This window comes from Ceratotherium simum, chromosome 29 (genome assembly GCF_057802395.1).
Source record: "Ceratotherium simum simum isolate JZ-2026a chromosome 29, ASM5780239v1, whole genome shotgun sequence".
In the NCBI taxonomy this organism is placed as follows: domain Eukaryota; kingdom Metazoa; phylum Chordata; class Mammalia; order Perissodactyla; family Rhinocerotidae; genus Ceratotherium; species Ceratotherium simum.
In genome coordinates this window covers 8,727,666-8,753,258 of record NC_141928.1, presented here as the reverse complement: position 1 = coordinate 8,753,258, position 25,593 = coordinate 8,727,666, and the positions used below count along the sequence as shown (strand labels likewise).

The window sequence follows — 25,593 nt, the reverse complement described above, 5'->3', positions numbered from 1 at the left end:
GCGCGCGTGCGCACACACACACACACACCCCTTTCTGGACCTCACCTGTAAAAAGGGAATCTCGATGCTAGTTTTTCCACGCTAGCAGTTGGGGCCGAGAAGGTCTTAGACAGGACAAAGTTCAAAAAACTCCAGGAAAGAGGGTACTTCTCACCCATAGGTAGGACAGATTACTGCCCCCTCCCCAGGTGGCCCTCCAATCCATTCTCCACATAGCAGATCTTCCAAAATACAAATCTGATCTTGCCATCCCTCCTTAAAACCATTGTATTGTCATCCAAATTTAATACAATTTTTTTTTTTATCAGGCCACAAGGTCCTGCTGGATCTGGCATCCTGGCACATCCTGGAAATGCCGTGCCCTCGGGTGCTTAGTTCTTTTTTCTTTTCACACACTGTTCCTTCCCTTTGCCTAGAAACCTCTCCCCCAACCCCCAAGGCCTCAGCCAAGATGTCGCTTCTTCCAGGAAGCCTTCCCAGGCTGCCCAGGGCCGGTTAGGGGCCCTAGTAGCATAGGCGCCTGGTTTTGAGTCTATTGCCCAGCAATTGGGCTGTCAACTCGTGAGGACAGAGGCCGCATCTCTGCAGCCTGCGGTCTCTACGCTGAGTCGGGATATTTCGGGGCCGGGATTCAATGACCTCCATAAGGTGTCCGATGTCTGTCATTCTATCCCAGCTCGGAGCTGGTTCAGGCCTGGAGCAGAGGCTGAGGGCTGCTAACTAGGACTGGCTATTTCCAGGAGTGCGGCCGGGTCCTTGGGAGGATGATGATGCAAAGAGTGCGTGTTCCTCTAAGGCCGAGGACGCCGCCGGGAGCGTGCCCCTCAAAAACATGGGCGAAGTCCTCCGACGCGCCCGGGCCTGCCCCTCACAAGGATGGCATCCCGCGAAATCTTATTGGTGCCAGTGGGCTTCTTGGGCGGCGCTGATTGGCGGAAGGCGGGGGCGGGGCGAGGCGGGGCGGGGCGTTTCCCGCCCGGATTTAGAGTACCGACGCCCGCGCGGCGACTATGTCGCGGGCACGCAGCCACCTGCGCTCCGCTCTCTTCCTGGCTGCGATTTCTCCGCTCAGTGCAACGACCCGGTTCGGGGCGCGGCGAGGGTTGAGCGCGTGGCCCGCGCCGCAGGAGCCCGGCATGGAGTATCAGGTATCCGGCGGGCTGGCGGGCGGTCGTGCGATGACACGTGGGCCGGGCCTGAGCCACACAGCATCCGGGCTCCGGCAGCTGAGGGGATCAGGAGCCTGGGACTGGGGGACTTGCGGGGCGGGGACTTCCTGGAGGCCGGGGGAGGGGACAGGGACCAGGAAGTTGGGCCCAGGCTGCTGGATCTGGGAATTCTGAGGCTGAAGTGTCCCGCGTTAGAGAGTGGGAAGGGGCGCCCGGTGATAGGACCAAGAGGTCCAGTGGCTCAAACCGGGGTTCTGGAGTTCTAGTGTCTCTGGAGTCGCAACCAGCAGTTGGGAGGGGGGGATGGGAAGGGAAGGGGACTCAGAAGTTCAGACTTGAGAGATCCAGGAGTAGAGATCTGGGGTTGGAGTCTCCAGGATTCAGGAGATGGAGATCCAAGTGCCTGGAATTAGGAGGCAGGCAGGAATCGGGCAGTGGGTGAGGCAAGAATCTGGAAAACAGAAAATTTCCGCCTGGCTCTATGCCAGGAGCCAGTTGCCAGAGACCAGAACCTGGTCCCAGACAGGCAGGTGGCACCGGTTTGATGGGGGTGGAGCCTCCAACCAATTATTGAGGCCCTGAGAGGAAATAAACAGCACCCCACCCTTACCCCCAGTGTGGTCTCTCCTGAGGCTCTACCTACCTGCCTTCTGGGCTGGATGAACCTGAACACACCCTCCTCCCTCCAGGTCTCCTTCTCTTCCCTGTCTGCTTGCTTCAAGCAGCTCTTCTCTGGGTCAGAATGTGGAACCCCAGTCCTCGGGGTTGGGCATGGAAGCCTCCAGGAGTTCCTGGTTCTAATTCTTCCAGTTCTAAGACCCCAGCCTTCTGTGGTTCTCACCCCAGTAGGGGCCCAATATAGTGGGGGAGCCCAAACAGGAAGCAAGGTTAGCCCCGTTAGTCATGCTCCTGCTTTGCCTGGCACTCCCTGGGTGGGGCTGAACTGCCCCAGGCTGCCATTTTTGCCAGAGCTGGAAAGATGCCACTTCTTTCTTACTGGTGCCTAACCTCCTGGCTGGGGCAACAGGGCTGGCATGCTGGTGCGCTGGGTGCCTCTGTCCCTGTGGACCCCTAGTGAGACTTAACCTGCTACCTGGGGACTGTGGTTGCCAGGATGCTGTGCGCACACTCAACACCCTGCAGACCAATGCCAGCTACCTGGAGAAGGTGAAGCGCCAGCGGGGTGACCCCCAGACACAGCTGGAAGCCATGGAGCTGTTCTTGGAACGGAGTGGGCTACAGGTAAGGTGGGCGGGGACTGTGACCACGCCCACTCCTGTCTGTCTGTGAGTCCTGTGGCTGAGGCAAGGACCTTGTCTGTGTGTCCCAGGTGGAGGACTTGAACCAGTTGAACATCATTCATGTCACTGGGACCAAGGGGAAGGTGAGCAACAGGACCCAGGGGTAGGGTGTCCATGTGGTGGGGTGGTGGGGTGGCGGGGTGGTGGGATGGCAGGGTGGTGGGGTGGTGGGTGGGCCTGCCCAGACAAGACCTTTCCTTTCTAGGGTTCCACCTGTGCCTTCACTGAACGTATCCTCCGCAGCTATGGCCTGAAGACGGGATTCTTTAGGTACTGTGGTGCAGAGGGATGTGGTGTCTCCTGGCTCTTGGGGGGTGCTGTGGAACCCGCCAGCACCTCAGGGCCAGGGTCACCCCCAGGAACTCAGCTGCCTGTCTCTCTGCCCCGTGTTTATTCATTCAACAAACAGTCAATTAGCACTTCCCTTATTGGCCCGAGTTTATAGCAGTCTTTAATTTTCATAATGAAAAAAATTGGGGAGAGGGGCAGCAACTTGAACGTATAAACTAAATACATAGATGGGATAGTCAGATATCTTTTTATTAACTTAAATTCCATATACAGTTTTTAAATCACGTAGAAATACTTATCAGTTAGGACATCTTGCAAAAAGGAGCAGAAAATCTGCCTCATAATGGCTTAAACAATAAGGGTAGTGTACAACGTCCATGCCGAGGCCCCTGCAGTGGGCAGCAGAGAGGAGCCCTCTTGCTCTGGCAGCCTCAGCTGCTGCTTTCCCTCAAGGCAGCACCCCCTCTTGGTTGCACTCAGGCATCTAAACTCACACCAGAGGATTGGGGGGGCTGGCTAGACATGGGTCCCTCTTCCCTGAGCTATACATGTTCTTCTAAGCCTGTCATGGGTAAAGCAGCGGGATTAACGTGATGGTTAATTGCTCAGGATTTGGTCCCTGGCGTTGAGGCATTTAAGATTTTTGCCTCCTTTTATTTTACCAGTTCTATCAAGTGACCTCTGTAAGCATCTGAAACCAGCTGACTGAGGTCATTTCAGGCCAATGTGTTTTCCCTAAACAGTTCTTTGTTCAAAATAAAGAAATGGAGAGAAAAGAGTCATAATATGAGAGGGCCTTTGAGGAGTCAAATATAAGCCAACAGTCTCTCTTCTAAAATAATTTTTGGGGGGCCGGCCCGGTGGTGTAGTGGTTAAGTCTGCGCACTCTGCTTCGGCAGCCCGGGGTTCACAGGTTCGGATCCCGGGCACAGACCTATGCACTGCTTGTCAAGCCATGCTGTGGCAGGCGTCCCACATATAAAGTAGAGGAAGATGGGCACGGATGTTAGCCCAGGGCCAATCTTCCTCAGCAAAAAGAGGAGGATTGGCAACAGATGTTAGCTCAGGGCTAATCTTCCTCATCAAAAAGAAATAATAATAATAATAATTTTTTGGTTAAACACCCAGCCTTCAACTTGGGCCCATGTGGCCTCGTGGGCCAGCCCAGGGATGCAGCTTAAACATGGCAGATGGGGCCTTGCCCTTGAGGGCTGGCACATGCACGTTATGCAGGCAGAGATTGGCAGAGTGACTGATGGGTGTGTGATGGGGAAAGCACAGCAGGCTGTTGGAGCCCAGAGAACATGCCTGACCAGCCTAGGGGGGAGGGTCCTTTCTCCTTTCTGTAGGAGGGACCGTCTCAGTTGAGACTGTGGAGTGAGCCAGGTGAAGAGAGTGGGGAAGGGCAGGTGCAAAGGCCTGGAGATAGAAAGGGGTGGGGGGGCTGGAGGAACTGAAAATAGTCCAGAGGGCTGGGGCACAGGGAACTAGCAAGGGATGTGGGGGAGGTGAGGCACAGAGGCCAGTGGCATCCGCCCTCCCGGGGCCTGGGAGGCCGAGGTGAGGAGCTGGGACTCTTGAAGGCAAGGGGAAGCCACAGAAGGTTTTCAGAAGGGCAGTGACACGGTCAGATTTGTATTTCCAAAAGATGGGTCTGACTGCGGGGTGGGGAAAGGCCTGGGGAGCTCAGGAAGGGGAGTCCCGATGACCCCAGGTCTCCCGGCAGCTCTCCCCACCTGGTGCAGGTGCGCGAGCGGATCCGCATCAATGGGCAGCCCATCAGCCCCGAGCTCTTCACCAAGCACTTCTGGCGCCTCTACCAGCGGCTCGAGGAGACCAAGGTGTCCATGCAGGAGGGCTGGTGGGTGGGCAGGGTAGGGGGCCTGGAGTGGGTGGATAGACCCAGAGGGCGTTGCATGTCCCAGGACCCCATTTCCTCAGAGCAGAGGCTGCAGTGGCCCCAGGCTCTGACATGTTCCTGTCCACAGGATGGCAGCAGCTGTGCCTCTATGCCTGCCTACTTCCGCTTCCTCACACTCATGGCCTTCCACGTCTTCCTCCAAGAGAAGGTGCATGCCCACACCCCAGAACCCTGTGTCTGAGGCTTTGGGGAGGGAATCTCAGCAGGCTGAGGGGCTTCCATGAGGCATCTGGGCCCCCCTGTGCCCCCTGCCATGCCCTCTGTACTTCTGCAGGTGGACCTGGCAGTGGTGGAAGTGGGCATTGGCGGGGCTTACGACTGCACCAACATCATCAGGTGAGGGTGGCTGTTTGGGCAGAGGGATGGTGGCCAGGATCCCAGGCAGCCTGGGCGGGGGGCGTCATGGCCCTTTCGTCTTCCCCAGGAAGCCTGTGGTGTGTGGGGTCTCCTCTCTTGGCATCGACCACACCAGCCTCCTAGGGGACACAGTGGAGAAGATTGCATGGCAGAAAGGTGGCATCTTCAAGGTGACCAGTCAGCCCTGGGGAGGGGAGATACATGGACAGCCTGAGCCTGGCCCTCAAGGCTCAGGGAAGTGGGGCTGGGGTAGGGTCCTTGTACCCTGACTCAGGACGAGGTCTTGGGCAGCAGCGGGGTCTGAGTTCTTGTCTTGGCTCTGTGTGTGACTGGAGCAAGTTGAGTCCCTTTCTGGCCTTAGTCTGCCATCAAGAGGTTCCCATAGGTCCTACAGGGGGAGGCTAAGTGGGCCGTCCAGACCCAGGGATGTGGGGGCCAGAGATGCGAGGCATCTCTGTGTCTTCCACAGCGTGGCGTCCCTGCCTTCACCGTGCTTCAGCCCGACGGTCCCCTGGCGGTGCTGAGGGACCGCGCCCAGCAGATCTCAGTGAGTCTGATTGGAAGTGCTGGGTGGGGGCGGCTGGCTGGGGAGGCACTTGATCCTTTTGGGCCTCAGTTTGCTCATCTATGCAGTGAGGGCCAGCTGCTCGTCCAGCTGGAGCACATCTCGTTCTATGAGCAAGGCTTGGAGGGCTCTGGTTGGTGGAGAAATGTGGAAGGGCTGATGGTATCAGGGAGGGCCATCTGGCCAGGGTGGCAGCAGCAGCTCCCCTGACCAGCTGCTGCCCGTCTCCTCTGCAGTGTCCTCTCTACCTGTGCCCACCTCTGGAAGCCCTGGAGGAAGGGGGACCTCCGCTGACCCTGGGCCTGGAGGGAGAGCACCAGCGGTCCAATGCCGCCTTGGCCTTGCAGCTGGCCCGCTGCTGGCTGCAGCAAAAGGACCACCAGGGTAAGTGGGCAGGTGAGTGGGGAGGCAGGGGGGCAGGGGGCATGTGGAGTCTGCCTCTGAGGGTCCTGAGCACACTCAGTCCCGCACAGCCCAACTTCCCCCCTCCCTTGCCCCCCAGGCATCGGGGAACTGAAGGCATCCCGGCCGAGCCTCCAGTGGCAGCTGCCCCTGGCACCCATATTCCAGCCCACGTCCCACATGCAGCATGGTGAGTTGGGCCTTTCTGCCCAGCTAGGCCCCTTCGGATGTTTCTTTCATTTTCCTGTTTGAGGGCTGGGGCAATTTGAGGTAGTGTCCAAGAGAAAGGACTCTGAAGTCAGTAAGCTTCATGAATTCTCTCTGAGCCTCAGTTTCTCCACCTGCCAAATGAGATGATAGGACCCACTGTGCGGTGGTGACATCACTAGGAGACTGAGCCAGAGCCTGGTGGGTATGGGATGAAGTGCCCAGCCAGTGGTAGCTGGCGTTACTGTCGTCCTTGTCATCGTCATCATAAGACCATAATGTTCTTGAGGATGGTGATAGTGTCAGGCTTCTTGCTTCCCCCAAAGCTTTCAGCACACAGTAGGTGCCCATGGCTGTTAAACTCCTTCAGCAAATGGTTCCAGTGTGCCGACTGTGTGCCAGGCCCCGTGTCCGGCCTATGACAGTCCTGGAGCCAGGTAGATCCCGGATCACGTCCCGGCCCCAGGACTCACTTGCTCTGTGACCTAATCTCTCTGAGCTAAGGGCTCTCCTTCTATAACATGGGAAAAATATAAAATAGCAGCCCCTCTCAGGGCTGCCTGGAAGATTCCACCAGACGAGGTAGCCGAAGAGCTGCTCCCAGTACTGGCGCCCAGTAAGTCTCCTGGGCTGATCAGATCCTCAGAGCGCTCAGAGGGGGGCGCTGCGGGAGGGTCGTATGTACGAGCTGAGGACTGGGGTGGGAGCGGATACGAGAGGGCTTCCTCTCGGCGGCCGCTGGAGGGCTGCCTTGTCCCCCTCCCCAGGGCTCCGGGACACGGAGTGGCCTGGCCGGACGCAGGTGCTGCGGCGCGGGCCGCTCACCTGGTACCTGGACGGCGCGCACACCGTCAGCAGCATGCAGGCCTGCGTGCGCTGGTTCCGCCAGGAGCTGCATGGCCGCGAGAAGCCGGACGGGTGAGCGGCGGGCGGGGGCGGGGCCTCGGACGGGGGCGAGACTGAGGCGGGGCCTCGGAGAAGGGTGCAGCGGGACTGGGCCAGTGGGGGAGGGACGGGGCCTCAGGGGAGGGGCGGGGCCCACGGAAGGGGGTGGGACTGGGCCAATGGGGGCGGGGCCTCGGGGACTGAGGCGGGGGTGGGGGCGGGAATCGGGACCCAGTCGGAACTGGGCCAGAGGGGAGGGGCGGGACGCTGGGACCCGGCGGGAGAGCACCAGGAGGGCGGGAGTGAAGTTCCTGGAGGAAGGATGGGGCGGGGCCCGCGGAGAAGGGGTGAGAGGCGCCGCTCTCTGACCCCACTCTTCGCCCTCTCGCAGTGGGCCTGAGGTGCGTGTCTTGCTCTTTAACTCCACCGGGGACCGGGATCCTGCGGCCCTGATGAAGCTGCTGCAGGTGAGGGGCCGCCTGGGGGGCGGGCGGCAGGCAGCCCAGCCCTGGTTCTGGCTGTCTGGACCCCATCGGTGCCTTCATCCCTGAGCCTCCGGTTCCTCATCTGTAAAATGGGGCTGATTCCCCCCTCCCCTGAATTGTACTGGGGATTAAATGTAAAGGCATCGGGCACGTGGGGAAGTCTAGTCACTGCCCTCATTCTTCTCCGTGGTCAGACTCCAGCCCAGGGTTAAAGGGAGGGCCAGGTCGTGGTGTAAGGTGCAGGCTCTGGACTCAGTTGTTGTGGCCCTTCAACCACTAGCATGTGACCCTGGACAAGAGATGGCGTTTCCCTGAGCCTCAGTTTGCCTCTCCATAAAATGGGGGTGCGACCAAGGATACCTACTGCTTAAGTTCAGTTTAAGGAGTCACTGGGCTCTAAAGCATGCAGGGGCCCTTCTCTGCTGGGGAAACTGAGGCTGCCCTAGGCTGTCAGGGCTGACTGGCTCCTAGAGGTCATCTCCCATTTCACAGACCAGAAGGCTGGGCTGTTCTTCCTATCCAGAACCTCTCACTTGTGCAAAGCCTTTTCCCCAGCCTGGTTTTGGGGCCGCTCAGTAGTGGGGTGACCTTAAGCAAGTGCCCCCACCACCAAACTTCTCTTTCCCCATCTGTACAGTGGCCGTGGCTTTGCTTCCCCGGGCCACAGGCCAGGCAGCATATATTGAGGCAGACAGGGGGCCACTGAAGTGCTGTGCCTGGGTTTATGCAGCATCACTCCAGTTCAGCCGGCATTGGGGGGGCATCTCCAGAGATGGGCTTGGGGGGTGCTGTGGGGAAGTCGGGGTCAGGGGCATCCTCTCAGGGCTCTGACACCAGGATTTTCCTTTTGGCCTTATAGCCCTGCAAGTTTCACTATGCTGTTTTCTGCCCCAACCTGACAGAGATGTCACCAACAGGCAACGAAGGTGAGAAATGACAGGTGTGGTCCCTGGGGGTGGGCAGGGGCCAGACGGCTCTGCTCTGTTGGTGACAGTGGGCTTCTGAACTGGAGGTCTGGGTAGGGGTGATATTTGTTTTATTGTATTAATATCCTTTGGTACATTTTGAATTTGTACTATGCAACGGCAGTACTAAAAAAGAATTATTGGGGAAAACGTTTTTCAAAATGCAGGTTACAAGCCACTGATGGTTCTTGAAATCAATTTAGTGGGTCTCAACCAGCATTTTTTATTTTAAACAAAATAGAATAGACTAGAAAATATCAAGGTGCCTTGCTTGAAGTAAGGGTAGGTCCTGTTTTATGAAGATTCTGTTCCAGACAAATATGTGTATATATATATACACACACACATATGTGAGTATTGGGTTGCCATTGTAAAATGTATTTTTTACTGTGGATCGTGTTCAAAAAAAATTAAAATAGTGTTGTCAAAATTACAGCTCCCCAGGCCCCACATTAGACTGTCTGGGGAGAGTCCAGGGATCTGCATTTCTAGATATTCTTATGCCCATGTGATGGTAGACCCTGTCCGTTTTATAGATGACGGCAATGAGGCTAGGACGCGGAGATGTGCTCAGTGGGTGGAAGCCCCAGCTTTGAAGCTAAACTGCTTGGCTCTGCTTCTCACGTGCTGTGTGACAGTGGGCAAGTCACTGAACGTTTCTGAGCCTCAGTTTCCTCATAGCATGCATTGTGAGGACTGATGATACACATAAAGGGCCCAGCATTAAGCAGGTGCACACAGTGTGGCTGCCCCTCCCCCATCCCCATCCCCCGCACTGATGTGCCCGTCCTGGTGCCCTGCAGACCAGCAGAACTTCATGGTGACGCTGGACCAGGTGCTTCTCCGCTGCCTCACACACCAGCAACACTGGAGCCTCCTGGATGAGGGGCAGGCCAGCCTGAACCTCTGGAACACCCCCAGCACGGAGCCTGGTGCGCCCACATCCCTGCTGCTGGCACCCCGCCTGCCCCACCCCCTCAGCACCAGCTCCCTTGTCTTCAGCTGCATCTCCCACGCCTTGCAGTGGATCAGCCAAGGCCGGGACCCTGTCTTTCAGCCGCCCAGTCCCCCACGGGGCCTCCTTGCCCACCCTGTGGCAGGCCACGGGGCCAGCGTGCTCCGTGAGGCTGCTGCCATCCACGTGCTGGTCACAGGCAGCCTGCACCTAGTTGGGGGTGTCCTGAAGCTGCTAGAGCCCTCCTTGTCCCAGTAGCCGAGGCGGTGCGGTTGGAGCTGGGGCCTCCCACACCTGCCCCGCGTCTCTCCATGAACTTCTATATTAAGTGCCTCTTGTTTCCTGTTTTCCTGATTCTGTCTAGACTGGTCCAGGGGCCTGGGCTCTGGGCAGTGGAGTAGAGGGCTGGTAGTGGGAAGCTGAGACTGGACATCCTGTCTCTGAGCCTAGGTGCCTTTGGCTTCTCCTGCCCTCCCGGTTGTGGCAGGCCTGACGGACGATCCAGCCTATCTCCCTCCCACCACCCCTGCTTCCTGCCTCAGGTCCAGCATATTGTATGAGCTGCCTGGCTGTGCCGCAGGTCCTGCCAGGTGCTGGTTGATAGATTTTCTCCTCCCAGTGGCCTTCTGGGAAAGGAAAGGGTCCCTGCCTGGGGCTCTCTGGGGACAGAGGGTGGCTGGTGTGCATTAAAGCCTTTAATTTTTTTTCAAAAAAGAAATGGCAAAACATTTGATTGACTCGTGACTTCTAGCTCCCTTAGCAGATGAGGGGGATGGGGGCTGCAGCTGGTACAGGAAATGGATTGTGTAGGAGCCCGGGCTGTGTGGCCTGGAACAGGTCCCTCCCTCCCTCAGAGCCTCAGGTGGCCTGTCTGTGAAATGAGAAGACTGGACTGGTGTCCCTTGACCACAGGCCAGGCACTGCATTGCAGACCTCCTCGCAGAGACCTTGTGATGGAGAATTATCTTACCCATGTTACAGATGAGGAAACTGTGGCTGCCTTAAAGGAGCCATGGGACCTGCCCACGGTCACACAGCCAATAAGTGGCAGGTCCAGGATTTGAACCCAGAGTTGTCACCCCCTGCCCCCATTTTAGGGGCCCCTCCCCTTCTCCCAGCCCAGCCCAGCACTGGTTTCATGGTCTGATTTATTGGTGGTGAGTATATAGAGGTGGGCCCAGGACAGGCAGCCTGGCTGCTCCCCATCGGCTGCCTTCCTGATGGCACAGGAGGGCGGGGGTCTCCATGTGGCAGTAGTAGGAAGGTGCTAGGCTCCCTGGTTCCCAGGCTGGGCACCCTTAGGTTTCTGTTTCCTCTGCCAAAGTTGTGCCAGTCCAAGCGTGGATGCTGCTGGGGCCAGATCTGGTGGCTCCGGGCTGGCCCTCTTCTGTTCCCATGGAGGAGGCGCTGTCGGCCTGGGTGGGCTGGGCAGAGTCTGTTTTGAGTTCTCACCTCCCGCCCAGCGCAGGTCACCGAGTGCTGGATCCGGGTTAAAATAACAGGAACTTGGGTTTCTACAACAATGTGGACATACAGGGCAGTGGTCTCTCTCTCTGTGGTCCTGGGCAGCTGCACCCCAGGCCCACTGGGTTTGAAGGTTCAGTAGGGTGGGGTGGGGAGACCCCAAGGTGTTCCAAGCTGGTGCCCCGGCTGGCAGCAGGCCTCTGAGAGGGAGGCAGGAGGGGCGGCTGCAGAGGGCATGGTCCATCCTTGGTCGAGTGGAGGGGCTGGGGTCCCAGGGTGAGTTCATGACCAGTGGTTCCCAGCTGGTGGCTGCTCAGTCTCTCCTGCTGGGCGAGGGCTGGCTGGGTGGCCCCCAGGGCTCCGGGCTGGGTGCTACGCCATGCTGCTGGTGGAGCAGGGGGTGCTCTGGGTGCTCCCGATGCTGTGGTTGGTGCTACTGCTCTCTGAGGAGGCCGGAGCAGCCACCGCCACCACGGGCTCCCGCTTGCTGGGGGGACCTGGGGGCAGGGGCGGAGGGCAGGGGCGGAGGTCAGGGCCCCGGCCCGGGCTCCCCACTCCCTCAGAGGCTTCGCCGGGCTCCCCCAGGTGGTGGTGGAGGGGTCCTGAGCACTCCTTGTGGGGGCCTGGGATACTCACGTGTGTGCGAGTAGATGTACCAGAGCGCGGCGGTGAGCAGGGCCCCAATGAGGAAGGCGCCAAAGGTGATGCCCAGCACAGCGGGCAGGACGAGAGTTTTGCCTGTGCAACCAAGGGAAGGACAGCTGCAGTCAGCACTGCAGCCTCCCACCAGCCCCCGTGCTGGCCCCTACCCTGTTGTGCTGGCCGGGAGCACAAGTTTTGGTGCCAGTTCAAGCGCAGTCACTGACCCTGACTTCTCTGAACCTCGGTCTCCTCATCTAGCAAATGGTTCATCACACCCATGCCTGGCACGAAGCTATGATGCTATGACCATCCACTCAGGCCTTCTGGGCCATGCCTCTGCCTCCCAAGGCTGATGGAGATGCATTTTAGGGAGGACAGATGGTATAATCTGAGCAAAGAGTGAGTGGGGCCTGCGAGTCCAGAGCCTGCCCCGCCTTGCTGTGTGACCTTAGGTCAGTCCCTGGCCCTCTCTGAGCCTTTTGCCATGGTAGGGATGGGCCAGAGCACCTCTGAGGGCTCTTCAGCTCTGCTCTTGGGTTTTCCAAAGCCTCATTCCTTCCACACTCCTGATTCCTGTGTGACTACAGGCCAGGTGGCCTCCCCTTGGGCCTCTAAATTCCCATGCATGCAATGGGGTTATTAGCCCTGCTCTCTTGGTCATGGGCTGGAAGTAGGGGCTCCATCCTGGCCCAGGTCAGGCAGCAAAGAGAAGGGTGCCACCCCACCTCTGTTCTCTGTGTCAGGCACTCTTCTGCCTGGTTGGAGCCTGGACCCAGGGGGAACTAACAAAGAAGCCAGAGGGTGCTGGGCTGAAGGGGGTGGCCTCCACACTGGGGGCCTTAAGGAAGATGAGGCCAGCACCACCCCCAAGGTGCCTTCTGTCCCATCCAGACTTGACTCTGGAGGCCCCATCCCCCGAGCACGGTCAACCAGCAACCATGGGGATGGAGAAGAGCCAAAGGCCTGGAATCCTGTCCCACAGGGTGGCCAGAGCACAGGCTCTCCATCTAGAAGACACAGCTGTGGATCCTCCTCTAGGCTGCTGGGAAGCCCCTCTCCTGAACCCCTCCTCCCTGGGGTCCTCCCTGCTATGTGCCTAGGCCCCACCCCTCTGGGCCGTCCATGGTGGCCAGCTCTGACTCAGCCACTGGAACCCCAGAGAGACCTAGAGGGAGCTCACCAGGCATGCCAGGGCTGACGATGTTCAGGTGCATGGACACAGTCTTGTGGACTTCCTGGGGGAGGAAGAGAGAGCGGTGTGTGACACAGCCTTCAAGAGGAAGCTCCCAGGCTTACTCCCTGGCTCCGTGACCCTGGCCTGTCACAGCCCACCCTGTGGCCTTGCCTTTGAATCCCTACCACTTTCTAGCTGGGAGCCTTTGGACAAGTCCTGGGAGATCCACACTGTGGGAGGGTGTTGGGCGGACAATTCTTGGCTGCTACTGGAATGTTTGCTGTGAGTTCCTGGGAGGCCCCTGACTCCCATGAGGATTGTGGGGGCCGTCTGTGCTGCATCCGTTACCCTTGTGAACGCCTTGGAGAGATGAGCCAGGTCAGCCCAGAGACCTCAGGCTCACTGTGGCTGGAGGGGGAGGCCCACTCAGGAGTGGCCCCAGAGGCTTCTCTAGGTTCATACAGCTAGAGAGGTTTTTAATGCTGGAGACCCTTCTGTGTGCAAGGGTCTGGGGATGACCGCGTGAGTGTGTCCAGGGCTGAGTGCCTGAGAGTGGAGATCCACTGGACGGTGAAGCGTTTTGACCAGTAAGTGCAGAAAATCAGAATGTTGCGGCCTGTCTTAACCCTCTTCCCTGAGGGCTCCTGTTTACTGAGATTACACTGGCGATCACACTGCATGGATAGACGGGTAGGTGGGTGGATGGATGACTGGGTGGCATGGCAGGAGGATAGCTGGGATGGTGGAAGGACTGTGGACGAATGACGGGGTGGGATGGTGAGAAGTACTGACTGATGAATGCATGACTGGATGGGATAGCGGGAAGATGCGTAGATGACTGGGCGGGATGGTGGATGGACGGATGGATGGTTGCAGCTGCATATCCTACCAATGTCCAAGATACAGCAAAGCCATCAGAAGGCCGTAGGGTAGCAGAAAGAGCGCCCCTGGTAGCTAGAAACCACATGCCTGACTGTGGCTCTGCCCCTTGCCAGCTAGTCCCACATCCTCCTTGGCTATCGTGTCCTTTCCTGGAAACCTCAGACCCAGGAACCACCCTTGAAGCTGGGCCTGGCCCAGGCCCCCACTCACCAGGGACCAAGTCCTGGCACGCAGGGCTATGGTGCAGCTGAGGGTGCCAGTCTTGGGTGTGGGCACCATGTAGCCACGGAGGAGGAAGCTGAAGCGCATGTCCCCATCAGGGCTCGGGGGCAGCAGGCTCACACAGCTGCCCTTGGCTGCCTGGCTCTGGATGAGTTCCACGGGCTCTGCGTCGGGCCCCAAATCCAGCTGGCATTTGTCCAGCTGGAACATGAGCTCCGGGATCAGTGGGGACACGCTCACCTGCGTGGGTGGGGAAGGGGGACAAGGCATGGTCAGTTACCATTAACCCTCCACTCTACCTGCTCTTGTGCAATAAGCTAGATTCATTCTAGAGTTCCAGCCTCTAAGCCCTGAAGATGGAAGGCAAGTCATGGCCTGCCTGGAGCAAATAAGGAGGAGGTGACATGTCAATCATTTCTGTCTCTCCCCTCCACCGTGTACCATGCTGGCTCCCTCCTTCCTCCGGGCAGTTAAATTCTCATCTTCTCTGGACTAATGTGGAAAGAAAGGCCCTGAGAAAGCCCAGGGGCTGGCAGGCCTGAGAGGTCAAGTCCATACCTGCACAAAGCCCTGCTGGCCCAGCTCGATGGTGTTGGAGGCCTGGAGGAAGTGCTGGCTGAGGTAGAGGCCCAGCTGGAAGGAGAGGCTGTCCATGTTGATGCAGTGCACCTTTTTCTGTGGGAGGCCGGAGGAGACTTGTCAGTCTGGGTGGCACCCAGCCAGGAAGGGGAGGGGCGGAGGTGGGAGCAGGAGTCGTGGTCCAGAGGAGTTGACTGACTCTCATCCTCACCATTTTAAAAAAAGCTAATGTTTATCAAGAACTCACTCTGCACCAGGCCTGTGTGAAGGGCTTTCCATGCGTCACCTCAGTGACTGCTCATAAGCACCCCCATGCCCGGGGGGAGGGGTCCTTTCTTATGCCACTGCTTGACCTTCTGGCCCAGAAAGCTTACGTGATTTACCCAAGGCCACACAGCCAGTGTGTACTAGAACCCTCTGACTTAAGAGGCTGAGAACGTAACCCTAAACAGTACTGCTCCTGTTGTACAGAAGGGGAGACTGAGGCACACTGCAGAAACATGGCTTGCCAGGATCAGGGCCTGAGTTTCCTGAGGCCTCCTCCCTCCCAGGCCAGGAAGGGGTCCCGGGACCCCGGACCAGAAGGGTTGACACCGTGACCATCCATCTCACCCGCTGCGGTGACGAGCTTGACAGGAGGTTGACGACCACCTGCAGGAACAGAGCCAAGGAGCTGGTCAGAGCCAGAGAGGACCCCAGAGGGAATCCCACCCACCACACCCAATTTACAGGGATGGGGAGACTGAGCCAACCAATGGCTAAGCTTGTCTTGTCTTCCTACTGAGCCCCACACCCCACTCTCCCAAACGCCCCTCAGCCTGGAAGATCCAGAGGCTCAGCTGGCCTGATACCTCTCCCGCCCCAGCTCTTACCTCATTACTGACCACATTTTCCGTCACTTCCATGCCACAGTTGGAGTAGGTGCTGTGCAAGACAAAGTGGTCATCTCTGTCCTCAGCCTGGCAGCTGGGGTCCCAGAAGGTCAGGCTCATGATGGTGCACCTCAGAGTCTAGGCCAGGGTTGAGGGGGCACCGTCAGGAGGCACCGGGCTCCCTGGGGCCTGTCCGTCACAGCCCAGCCCCAAGGACTGACCATAACCCGAGAGTCCCAAATCACAGCCATTCCCCTGCTCCCCTCTCCATTTTTGCTAGATTTCATCATCATACACCATTTAAGACTTAATATTTTTCCTAAACTTGACTCACTTTTGTCCTCAGCCTTGTCCTAAGCAATAAGATCTGTAACATCATGAATTTGCTTTGCTACTTATTATATTTCTTCTAATAAAATAAATGCACAACTATTAAAATTAAAAATGTTCATTGTAGTGCTACATATAATCATTGCTCACAGTCCCAGGGGCATGCAGACCCCACCAACATAATCCGATCTCACGACCTATAGCCTCTTAGACCTGGGATCAGCAAACTTCCTTTAAAGGGCCAGATAGTAAATATGTTAGGCTTTTGGGACCATGTGGTCTCTGTTGTAATTACCAATTCAGCCATCATGGCCTGAAGGCAGCCATAGACAATATGTAAATGAATGAGTGTGGCTGTGTGCCGATAAAACTTTATTTACAAAAACAGGCAGCGGGCCATAGTTTGCCATCTCCTGTCTTAGAGTAATCAAATCTTAGAATTTCTCAGTCACACTTTTAGGATCAAAGAATCTCGGAGTCTTAGAGTCGAGTGGACTGTTGGAAGTCCCACTTGAGTCCAGGTAACTCACATCCACTCCTCCAGAATGCCACTCCTGACTGCTACCGCCGCCCAGCTGCCCAGGCCATCTTAGGAGACATCAGCCCACCAAATCAAAATGGCTCTGAGTGAAGCCCCAGGGATACACGGACCCGGAATTCAAACTCTGCACGCTGACTACATTTCATAAGTCGATGAGTGGGCAGCGTGCTCTGTGTTTGGGCTGAATCTGTTCAGACACTTTTCTTTCTGTTTTCTTCTATACAGACATATGTGCTCAGAGAAAAATGTGTGGATTTTGTTTGTTTGTTTTTTTAACAAATGGCATCATACTGTCCTTCATGCTGTGGCTTAGTTTTCTTGCCAAACAATAAATCATATACATCTTTCTGTGTCTATATTTATAGATCTAGCACATTCTTTTTAGCTGCAGTGTCATGTTCCAAAGATTGATGGATTACAGTGTATTCATCCAGAACCCTTGGGACTGGGCAGCAGTAATGCCCACCATCGCTGGTCACTGTACCACCTCCTCCACCTCCCAGACATCTGCTGGGCCAGGCGGAGGCAGGGGAGGAGGGGGAGATGGGCAGCAACAGGTGGAGCTTCATATAGGTCCCTAGTCTCCACACCCCAAAACACCTCCACAGGGACTGACCCACAGAGTTAAACGTCATTCTGAAAAATCCTTGAGAACATGGATGATTTTCTATTTTATTTTATTTTATTTTATTTTTGGTGAGGAAGATTAGCTCTGAGCTAACATCTGTTGCCAATCCTCCTCTTTTTGCTGAGGAAGATTGGCCCTGGGCTAACATCCGTGCCCATCTTCCTCTACTTTATATGTGGGACACCTACCACAGCATGGCTTGATAAGTGGTGCCTAGGTCTGCGCCTGGGATCCGAACCTGTGAACCCCGGGCCACCGAAGCAGAGCATGTGAACTTAACCACTACGCCACTGGGCCGGCCCCAACATGGATGATTTCAAGGCTCTGGCAGAGAGATTTCCTGCCTCTGAAAGGCCAGAAGAAATCATAAAGGGGAAGATGGGCAGCTAGGATGGCCCAATGTTTGAAAACATCCAAAAAGTTAAAAACCACTGTAGCCAAAATTTAAAGAACTATAACAAACTGGGAAAAATGATTTCAATAAGAATGATGGACAAAGGGCCAAAATTTTTTTTCTTTATGTAAAAAGCTTATAAAAATCATCAAGAAAAACACCAAGCCACAGTGATAAAGAGCCTTAGGTTATTATCACTCACATGGAGCCATGCCCACACTGACCACTAATCAAAGAAGTATAAATTCGAACAAGAATCGAACACCCCATTCCACCTCCCACATTGGCAAAGGTTTTTTTAAACAAAAATAATCTGAAGAGAGAGAGAGTCAAAGTGTTCTCATAAATCAGCAGGGAAAATTGAAATCATCTTTCGGAAAGTGGGTTGTCAACATGTATCAAAATTTCCAGAATGTTCACTCATTTTGACCCAGAAATCTCACTATCATGGAAATCTATCCTAAGAAAATAATCCTATCTAAAGAAAAGCTTCATGCACAATGACATTTTCTGCATATTTAGAATATTACAGAGTTGGAAACAACCTAAACGTCTAACAAGGGAGCATGAGTTAATTATGGCATGTCAATATGATGGAATAATATATGCTCATTAAATGTAATGTTAAGCACACATGTCAAAGTTCTAAAAATATGTTAAGTGAATATAGCAGGGGACAGACAAGTGCATCTGATATGATTACATCATACGAAATACACAGAGAGAACATTCTAGAAAGAGATACACCAAAATGTTGGTAGCCACTGTCTTTGGGTGGGGAGATTGAGATTTTCTTCTTTTCTAATTTTTCCACATTTTTAAAAAACCTGTGTTATTTTTATAGTGAATATCCTTGCTCTTCAATCAGGCGGAGCTCACATTGTGTAGATATCCTGTTAAGGGATCACATAGCTCAGCCTGCATTTAGGATTAACAATGATGACTACCCAGCATCCACCTATTGAGCACTTACTGTGCACCACATCCTGCTTGGCGTGTCAGGCCTTATTTAATTCTCACTACCTTTATCAACCCCATTTTACAAGTGGGAAAACTGAGGCTTGTAGAGGGATGTGATTGGTTCCCTGCCTGGGTTAGGACCTCAAGATTCTCAGGCTAGGGGCCGGCCCGTGGCTTAGCGGTTAAGTGCGCGCAGTCCGCTGCTGGCGGCCCGGGTTCGGATCCCGGGCGCGCACCAACGCACTGCTTCTCTGGCCGTGCTGAGGCCGCGTCCCACATACAGCAACTAGAAGGATGTGCAGCTATGACATACAACTATCTACTGGGGCTTTGGGGGGAAAAAAATAAATAAATAAAATCTTTAAAAAAAAAAAAAAAAGATTCTCAGGCTAGAGGAGGGACCAGCTGCCCATGTCAGCTGGACGGGAGGGGCAGGGGTTCCCTTACCGAGATGAGATCTTTCTTGAGTACCAGAGTCATGATGTCATCAGAGCACTTGGGCTGGATCAGGGACATGAGCAGCTCCTGGTTGCAGCTCTCCTTGGGAGGGGTGGTCTGGACCGGCATGGGTGAGGTCTGCAGCCCCCCGCCTGCAGGGTAGCAGAGGCAGCCAGCGGACAGTCACTGAGCGCTCCCTGTGCACTAGGCACAAAGCCCTTCTATAGCTAGCTACTCTGTCCCCGTGTTGCAGACCAGGAAAATGGGGCTCCGAGAGGCTGATGCAACTTGCCCAGCTCACACAGCGGGAGGTGTGGCAACCAATCCAAAGAGAGAGCAAAGAAAGGGAGGAGGGCAAGGGAAGGAAGCCGGGTGCTCACCGCAGCTGTGGGCCTGCAGAGAGACGACGCTGGCCAGAGGGAGCTCCACAAAGGACGCTATGACGCTGGCGTTGAGCCTCCGGGCCTCCTCCAGCAGGCCTTGGGGAGTATTTGGGAGCTCGAAGCCACGGATGTTCTTCTCTGGAAAGATCTTGAAGGAGTATTCACCAGTGGTCTAATGAGCAGGAGAGAGGCAGAGCAGGGAGCCACAGACACAGTCAGGGGGCGCACAGCCTGGCTGGGGCGCGCAGGCAAGCCAGAGTTCCGCCGGGCCTCAGGGTTGCTCTCTCCTTTACTCCTGCTGTTTCCTCTGTCTGGGCCACCTCCCCTCACCTACTGGCTCCTGTGTGTCCTTCAACTTAGCTTGGGGTTCACCTCCCCAGGAACCTTCACTGACCCTGTGGGCTGGGTTAGGGGCCTCCCTAGGGGACGATGGAAGGTTTCTTGGAGGAGGTGCCATCTAGGGAAAGGTCTGAAGGAAGAACAGGCGGTGCACAGAGGCAGAGGGTGAGGGCAGAAGGATCATCGCGTGTGAAGGCTCAGGGCTGGGGTGCTGGTGCAGGGAGTTTGGGTTTTCTCTTTTGGGAGCCCTGGCGAGGCCTGCGCGGGGCTGTCTGGGTTGCAGACTCACCCAGATCTGTATGTTGTGATTGGCGTCGATGAGCCAGGACACGTGGGGGGGCCCCTGCAGGATGAGCACGGCGTCGAGATCACCCGAAGCGCAGCTCAGCTCCACCTGCACGGTCACTGTCTGGGGCCTGCGGGGCGACAGACCCCCGCGTCAGCGCGCCTGGGAACGCGGGGTTGGGCGGGGCCTGACCGGGGCTGGCCAGGCCGGGACAAGGCGTGGGGTCGGATGGGCAGCGGCTGCGCTCTTACCTGTCGGATGTGGGGCTGCGGGATGAGCGTGGAAATGGGCGGGGCTTGGGCCAATCTGGGCGGGGCCCAGAGACAGGTGGGGGCGACTATACTCTTACCTGACCAGAGGCGGGGCTGAGGCTGGGGCGGGGCGGGGCTTAAAAGGGGGCGGGGATGATGGGGCGGGGCCCGGGGCGGGCGCCCTTACCGGTCCTCGGGGCCCGGCAGGACCCTCAGGATGTGCGCCTCCTTGTGGCCAGCCACACCTTCCAAGCGGCAGCCCCGGACCGAGGCCCCGGAGCGCGGCCGCCATTCGAGCGTGTGGCCCATGTCCACGCGCTGTTCCAGACTGCAGGAGGACGGTGCTTTCGGGTCTGCGGAGACAAGCACACCTCAGTCCCCTCCCAGAGCAGCCGGACACCTAACACAGAGGCCCACCCTCACCCACGCTAAAGGTGGGGCGGGCAGGGTGGAGCAGCAAAGAAGTGGGGGGCATCAGAAGACCTAGGTTCAAATCTCCCCTCCACCACTTACTGCCGAGTGACCCAGGGCAAGTGCCCCGCCCCTGTTTCCTCACCTAGCCACACGGGGTTAATATACAGGATGAGCCCGTGGCACACGTCAGGGTGGAGCCTGGTGCAGCAGCACGTCACCCCACTTTTATCTTTCTTATAGCATTTACCATGACCTGAAGTTTTAGAATTTACTTATTTGTCACCTCCCCACCACAGTGTCTGCTCTAGGAGGGCAGGGTCTGGGTCTGTCCCCACAGAGTCCCCAAATGCCTGGCATAGTAGGTGACAATAAATAATATGAAAATGCTGTTTTTGTAGGTCAAAAACCTGACAAACAGCAGCAGTTTCACATGGTTCTATCTAACTTTTGGTGAAGGAGTAATTACTGTCCCAACAGAGCGCTGACTTGCTACATGTGACCTGGGGCAAATCACGTCCCCTCTTGGAACCTTAGTGTCCACATCTGAGGAACCGGCCAGAAGAATTCAGATTCCTCCAGAGCTGAGTCCTGAGCCTAGAGAGGCTGCCGGCAAGCTGACCTGGGTCCAGACGGAGGAGGATGATTTGGGGGTCACTCAGCTTGGCGGCAGAGGCAATGGGGCCCTTTGTATGTGCCCAGTTGAGGAGCTGGTTCATGGTGGTGAAGGCTGGCAGCTGTGTGCTGTTAACTCTTGGGGTCTCTTGGAAGATGACCAGTTTGGCGTCCTGGGGAAACACGTGGAGGCTCAGGGTGCTGTTCCTGGGCCTGAATGCCCTCTGTCTCAAGGAGGTCAGGGAGTAATTTGGGGAGGCAGCCAGTTGGCTGAGCAGAGGAGGCCAGGGCTGAGAATGCTGAGGCTGGTGGATCTGAAGTCAGACCAGAGCCCCCTAACTAGGGCCCCCCCTTAGCCAGATCTGCCGCATCTCCCTTCCATACCTGGGGGGGCTGAAGGACACCCATCCATGTTCATCCACTGTCCAAACATCACCCCCCACCCCTCCATAGTCATCCTCATTCCACCCACACTTATGACGTCATGTGGCTACTATCTGCTTCCCCCCCACCATAAGGGGCTGTGAGGGACAACAGGGGTGGCCTTGCCCACCCCTGCAGAGCAGGCACTGAGAAATATTTGTCTGATTTGCGCCGGGCCCAGCACTAGGGATCCTGACATGTCAGCTTCACCCTGACGCCTGGCACATGGCACGTGCTTCCCGCACATGGGACGCGAGGAAGGGAGGAATGAAGAAGTGGGTGAATGAATGAAAGACAAACAGGGATGGTCCCTGCCCTGGGGGATTGCACCATCCAGAAACTGGCCATGCATCAAGTCATCTGAAACAACAGAAGACAGAGGATAGTATCTAACAAGAAACAAAGGAGCAAGACAGGTCCCCCGGATGGACAAGGGACAGGAATCTGGGTGGCTCTAGCACCTCACTCCTCCACCGCCCATGCTCAGGAGAGACTGGTGGGCTGGGGGAAGGCGACAGGGAAGACTTCCTGGTGGAAGTGCTCTGATGAAGCCAAAGGATTCAGAGGAAGCTGTTGGGGCCACAGACTCAGAGTTCCTTTGTGTTCCATCTTCAAAGCCAGGGGCATGGCGCTGAAGCTGCAGCAGCATAAGGGCTTCATGCTAGACACTAAGGGGGACTGCCTGACAGTGGCAGTAGGCAAGATACCATAGAATGGTCTACCTAGAATGGAGCAGATCTTTAACAAGGGGGCAAAATGATGAGCACCCGGGTGAGGACCCCAGCCCCATGATGGAAGAGCTGGGGCTGTGGTTTAGAGCAGGAGAGTTGGGGCAGGGTGGGGGGTGGGGGCTTTTACCCATCTGACCCTCAGGGTCATCATCTCTAAAACGCAGATGTAACAGGGATTAAAGGGCAAGGTGTTTGTCAATCGCCTGGGGCTTTGCTGGGTCTAGCACAGAGGCCCGCGTCCCCAGCCTGGCCTGGCCCCTCCGGTGTTGGTCGCGTCCCCGCGCCGGAAGCTGCCGGGCCGCGCGGCTCCGAAGGCGCCCCCCCACCCCGGGTATTCTTAGCCCGGGGAGGAAGGCGTGGCCGCGGCCGGAGCCGGCGGCTGCTGCGACCTTCCGGCCGGCCGGGTGCGTTTCATGTTCCCTGCGTCACCCAGGGCCCCGCCGCAGCACCCGGGAACGGGAAGCGGGAAGCGAGGGAGGGTCGAGGGGGAGAAGGAGCCGTGGCAAGGCTTGACCCGCCACGGGGCCTCCATTTCCCCCACCGAGAGCTGAGGGATGTACCGCATGGGGTCGGCCCAGCTCCGCCCTCCCGGTTGGTTGGCTTAGCCCGCTCCCTCCCTCCCTCCGGGGGTCTTGCAAGCTGGCCTTCCCCGTGTGTCTCCGTGCTGTCCCTGCCGCCAGTCCAGATTCTTCATCTCCCACCCCAACATCTGTCTGTCTCTGGGCCTGTCTCTCAGGCAGCCCTGGCCCGGGGTCTGTCTTGGGGTCCCCAGCTCCTCTCCCCCTCCTCTGTTTCTGTGGTTTCTCTGAGAGAAACCACAACAGCCCGCCTCTTTCCGTTTCCATTTTTCTTTTGGTGTGGTTCTCCCCCCTTGTTGTCTTCGCTCTCCCACACAGGCTCTGACTGTCTCCCCTCTGCCCTCTGCTTTCTCTGGCTGTAAACAACAGCTGCTCACATCTGGGGCTTCCAGGGCCTTCCATGTGGAGGAGGCAGTGCGGACAGTCCAGCCCACCTCCTCCAGCCCTGAGCAACCTCGCTGTGGGTCCCAGCCAGCTGACCTCCTCTCTCTGGGGGATGTATCTGACACTTAAGACTTGAGTTTCTAAAAAATTATTTTTCTCCAATATTCGCCATGTTAATTAGAGCAAATCTTGCAAATTCAGCAAAGTGTAAAGAACAAAATAAATGTCTCTCCTAATCCCACTTCTCAGCCATAACTACTGTTAACACACTGTTAGCTTTCCTCCTGACCCTTTTCCTCTGTATTTAAATATTTTCCACTATATGTCTCATAACTTTTTCAAAGACAGTGACGAGATTATTTTATGGGGTGTCATTGAGTCTAGTTCTCCCACTGGACAGATGGGAAAACTGAGGCTATGCGAGAGGATTGGAGTTGGCCAGGGTTGCCCATCAATCTGACTCCCTCCTCTGGGTTTGGACTCTACCCCAGACCCTGCTGCCCTTCGGGTTCTCTCTGCAGGGCGCCATGGGACTCACCAGGCAGGGCCCTGGTAAATAATGTCAGAATGAAAAAGGGAAGCAGGGCCGCTGGGGCAGGAGACCCTGGCCCACAGAGATGGACAGCAGGGGCCTCCCGTGGCCGGTGCCTCAGCCTGGGGTTGGAGGTAACACACTCACGTAGGCCAGGCGGAGTGGGATTCCTGGGGCCTCCAGCTCCAGGAAGACATTCTTGTTCGTGCTGAGGACCAGGAGCACCTCTCGGGGCCGACTGTCATTCTCCTTGGACCTCTGGATGGTCAGCTTCAGCTGTGACACCTCCTGGGGTGGGGGCAGGAGAGAGACACACACAGACCCGTCAGACTTGTGCAGCCTGTGCCACTCGGATCAGCAGTGATGAGTCATTTACCGTCAGCTCCCCCTCCACTCTCTCTGCTCCGCTTGTCTGCCCCTCCCTGCCTGGGCCCAGCACAGTGCCTGTTGCTCAGAAAATATTTGCTGAACGAATGAAGGAGATTAGTCCCAGCGAATCCAAAGAGACTTTTTAAAAAATGCGATGAGCCTGAACTTCATCCAACAGTTTTTTTTTTTATTTTGTGAGGAAGATCAGCCCTGAGCTAACATCCATGCTAATCCTCCTCTTCTTGCTGAGGAGGACGGGCTCTGAGCTAACATCTATTGCCAATCCTCCTCCTTTTCTTTTCCCCCCAAAGCCCCAGTAGATAGTTGTATGCCATAGTTGCACATCCTTCTAGTTGCTGTATGTGGGACGCGGCCTCAGCATGGCCGGACAAGTGGTGCGTCGGTGCGTGCCTGGGATCCGAACCCTGGCCGCCAGTAGCGGAGCGCGCGCACTTAACCGCCAGGCCACAGGGCCGGCCCCATCCAACGGTTGATCAAGGTTTGTTACTTCTATTGAGCACCTGCTATGTACCGGGCCTTCGAGCACCTGTGACTTACAGAGTACCCTATGACATTTCTCTGTCTCTCAGCAGCAGCATCGCGGCATCAACCTCTCCCCAGATTGCAATATTCCTGTTTACCTTACTATTTTAAAGGACTAAAGTACTCATATTTTTGTTGATATAATACACTATTTTGATATTTTATAAGAATGGGAAGTTGAGGGGCCAGCCTGGTGGCGTAGTGGTTAAGTTCTCGCGCTCCACTTTGGTGGCCCAGGGTTCACCAGTTCAGATGCTGGGCGCAGACCTATGCACCGCTCATCAAGCCATACTGAGGCGGCGTCCCACACAGAGCAACTAGAAGGATGTAGAACAATGACATACAACTATCTACTGGGGCTTTGGAGAAAAAAAGGAAAAAAGGAGGAAGATTGGCGACAGATGCTAGTTCAGGGCCAGTCTTCTTCAAAAACAAAAAGAAAAGGAAAGGAAAAAAATGTATTTGAAATCATTTATGTCTTGAGAGGTACCTACTGCATTAAAATTTTTAATTGATCATGGTGTATGCATTTAGAATGCTTTCACAACAATGACAATAATAATACCCAACACTTATATAGTGCTTACTATGTGCCAGGACTGTTTTAAGTGCTTTACATATTGACTCATTTAATCCACACAACCACCCTGAGAGATAGGCACCATTATTATTCTCACTTATAGATGAGGAAACAAGGCACAGAGAGGTGATGTCATTTGCCCATGATCACACAGCAAGTAAGTATGGAGCTAGGATGTGGACCTGAGCAGATCTCTACTCTCAACCACCATACTATGCCACCACAGTTTTCTATACTTCCTTATTCCCAAGAAGAAAAAGAACACAGCAATCCACAAAGCAAAGCTTGTGTTAAAAGAACAACTTCTGCTCTCCTCAAAGACTTTCTGAACCAGTGGAGCGCGAACAGGTGACTGCTGATATTGACACAGGTATTGCCTCCGAAGCCCAGCCACCGACTCACGAGGACAAAGACGGATGGAAATGCTTTCCTGGAACACAAACTCCAGCTGCTCTCCAAAGCGGGCAGTCTCTACAAAGAGACAAAACGCTGCCCCCGAAATCTCTTCAAACTTACCAAAAAGGAGGGAGCTATTTCAA

At 55.9% G+C, this 25,593-nt stretch overlaps 2 protein-coding genes across 3 annotated transcripts in view; one reads left to right on the top strand and one right to left on the bottom strand.

Moving 5' to 3' along the window:
• The first annotated feature begins 984 nt into the window (after positions 1-984).
• Positions 985-10,231, top strand: FPGS (folylpolyglutamate synthase). 2 transcript variants are annotated; one of them, XM_004423490.3, is made up of 15 exons: positions 985-1,148; positions 2,283-2,411; positions 2,500-2,553; positions 2,676-2,740; positions 4,488-4,602; positions 4,750-4,830; positions 4,957-5,018; positions 5,107-5,209; positions 5,509-5,586; positions 5,841-5,988; positions 6,107-6,196; positions 6,981-7,131; positions 7,490-7,565; positions 8,443-8,509; positions 9,352-10,231. In XM_004423490.3, the coding sequence occupies exons 1-15, from the start codon at positions 1,011-1,013 to the stop codon at positions 9,759-9,761; spliced, it is 1,767 nt and encodes a 588-aa protein (XP_004423547.2). In that variant the 5' UTR covers positions 985-1,010; the 3' UTR covers positions 9,762-10,231. The 2 variants fall into 2 exon arrangements, with proteins under 2 accessions (XP_004423547.2, XP_087275155.1); XM_087419029.1 differs by lacking the exon at positions 9,352-10,231 and adding an exon at positions 9,085-9,333.
• Positions 10,232-10,634: 403 nt separating this feature from the next.
• ENG (endoglin) overlaps positions 10,635-25,593 on the bottom strand; it is a 31,073-nt gene continuing 16,114 nt past the window's right edge. Inside the window, exons 3-15 of the mRNA XM_004423492.3 lie at positions 23,710-23,850; positions 20,922-21,087; positions 20,076-20,241; positions 19,641-19,767; positions 19,010-19,184; positions 18,639-18,781; positions 15,339-15,476; positions 15,079-15,117; positions 14,446-14,562; positions 13,876-14,127; positions 12,790-12,844; positions 11,604-11,705; positions 10,635-11,464 (exon numbers count right to left, since the gene is read on the bottom strand). Of these exons, the coding sequence (XP_004423549.2) occupies positions 11,340-11,464; positions 11,604-11,705; positions 12,790-12,844; positions 13,876-14,127; positions 14,446-14,562; positions 15,079-15,117; positions 15,339-15,476; positions 18,639-18,781; positions 19,010-19,184; positions 19,641-19,767; positions 20,076-20,241; positions 20,922-21,087; positions 23,710-23,850 (1,746 nt within the window). The 3' untranslated portion in view covers positions 10,635-11,339. The remainder of the gene's footprint in view (positions 11,465-11,603; positions 11,706-12,789; positions 12,845-13,875; positions 14,128-14,445; positions 14,563-15,078; positions 15,118-15,338; positions 15,477-18,638; positions 18,782-19,009; positions 19,185-19,640; positions 19,768-20,075; positions 20,242-20,921; positions 21,088-23,709; positions 23,851-25,593) is intronic.

Bases quoted from the DNA above. Each gene is read 5' to 3' on its own strand.
- FPGS (XM_004423490.3), top strand. From the start codon at position 1,011: ATGTCGCGGGCACGCAGCCACCTGCGCTCCGCTCTCTTCCTGGCTGCG. The intron at 5,019-5,106 runs GTGAGGGTGGCT...CGTCTTCCCCAG, and splicing joins GACTGCACCAACATCATCAG to GAAGCCTGTGGTGTGTGGGG. The intron at 5,587-5,840 runs GTGAGTCTGATT...TCTCCTCTGCAG, and splicing joins ACCGCGCCCAGCAGATCTCA to TGTCCTCTCTACCTGTGCCC.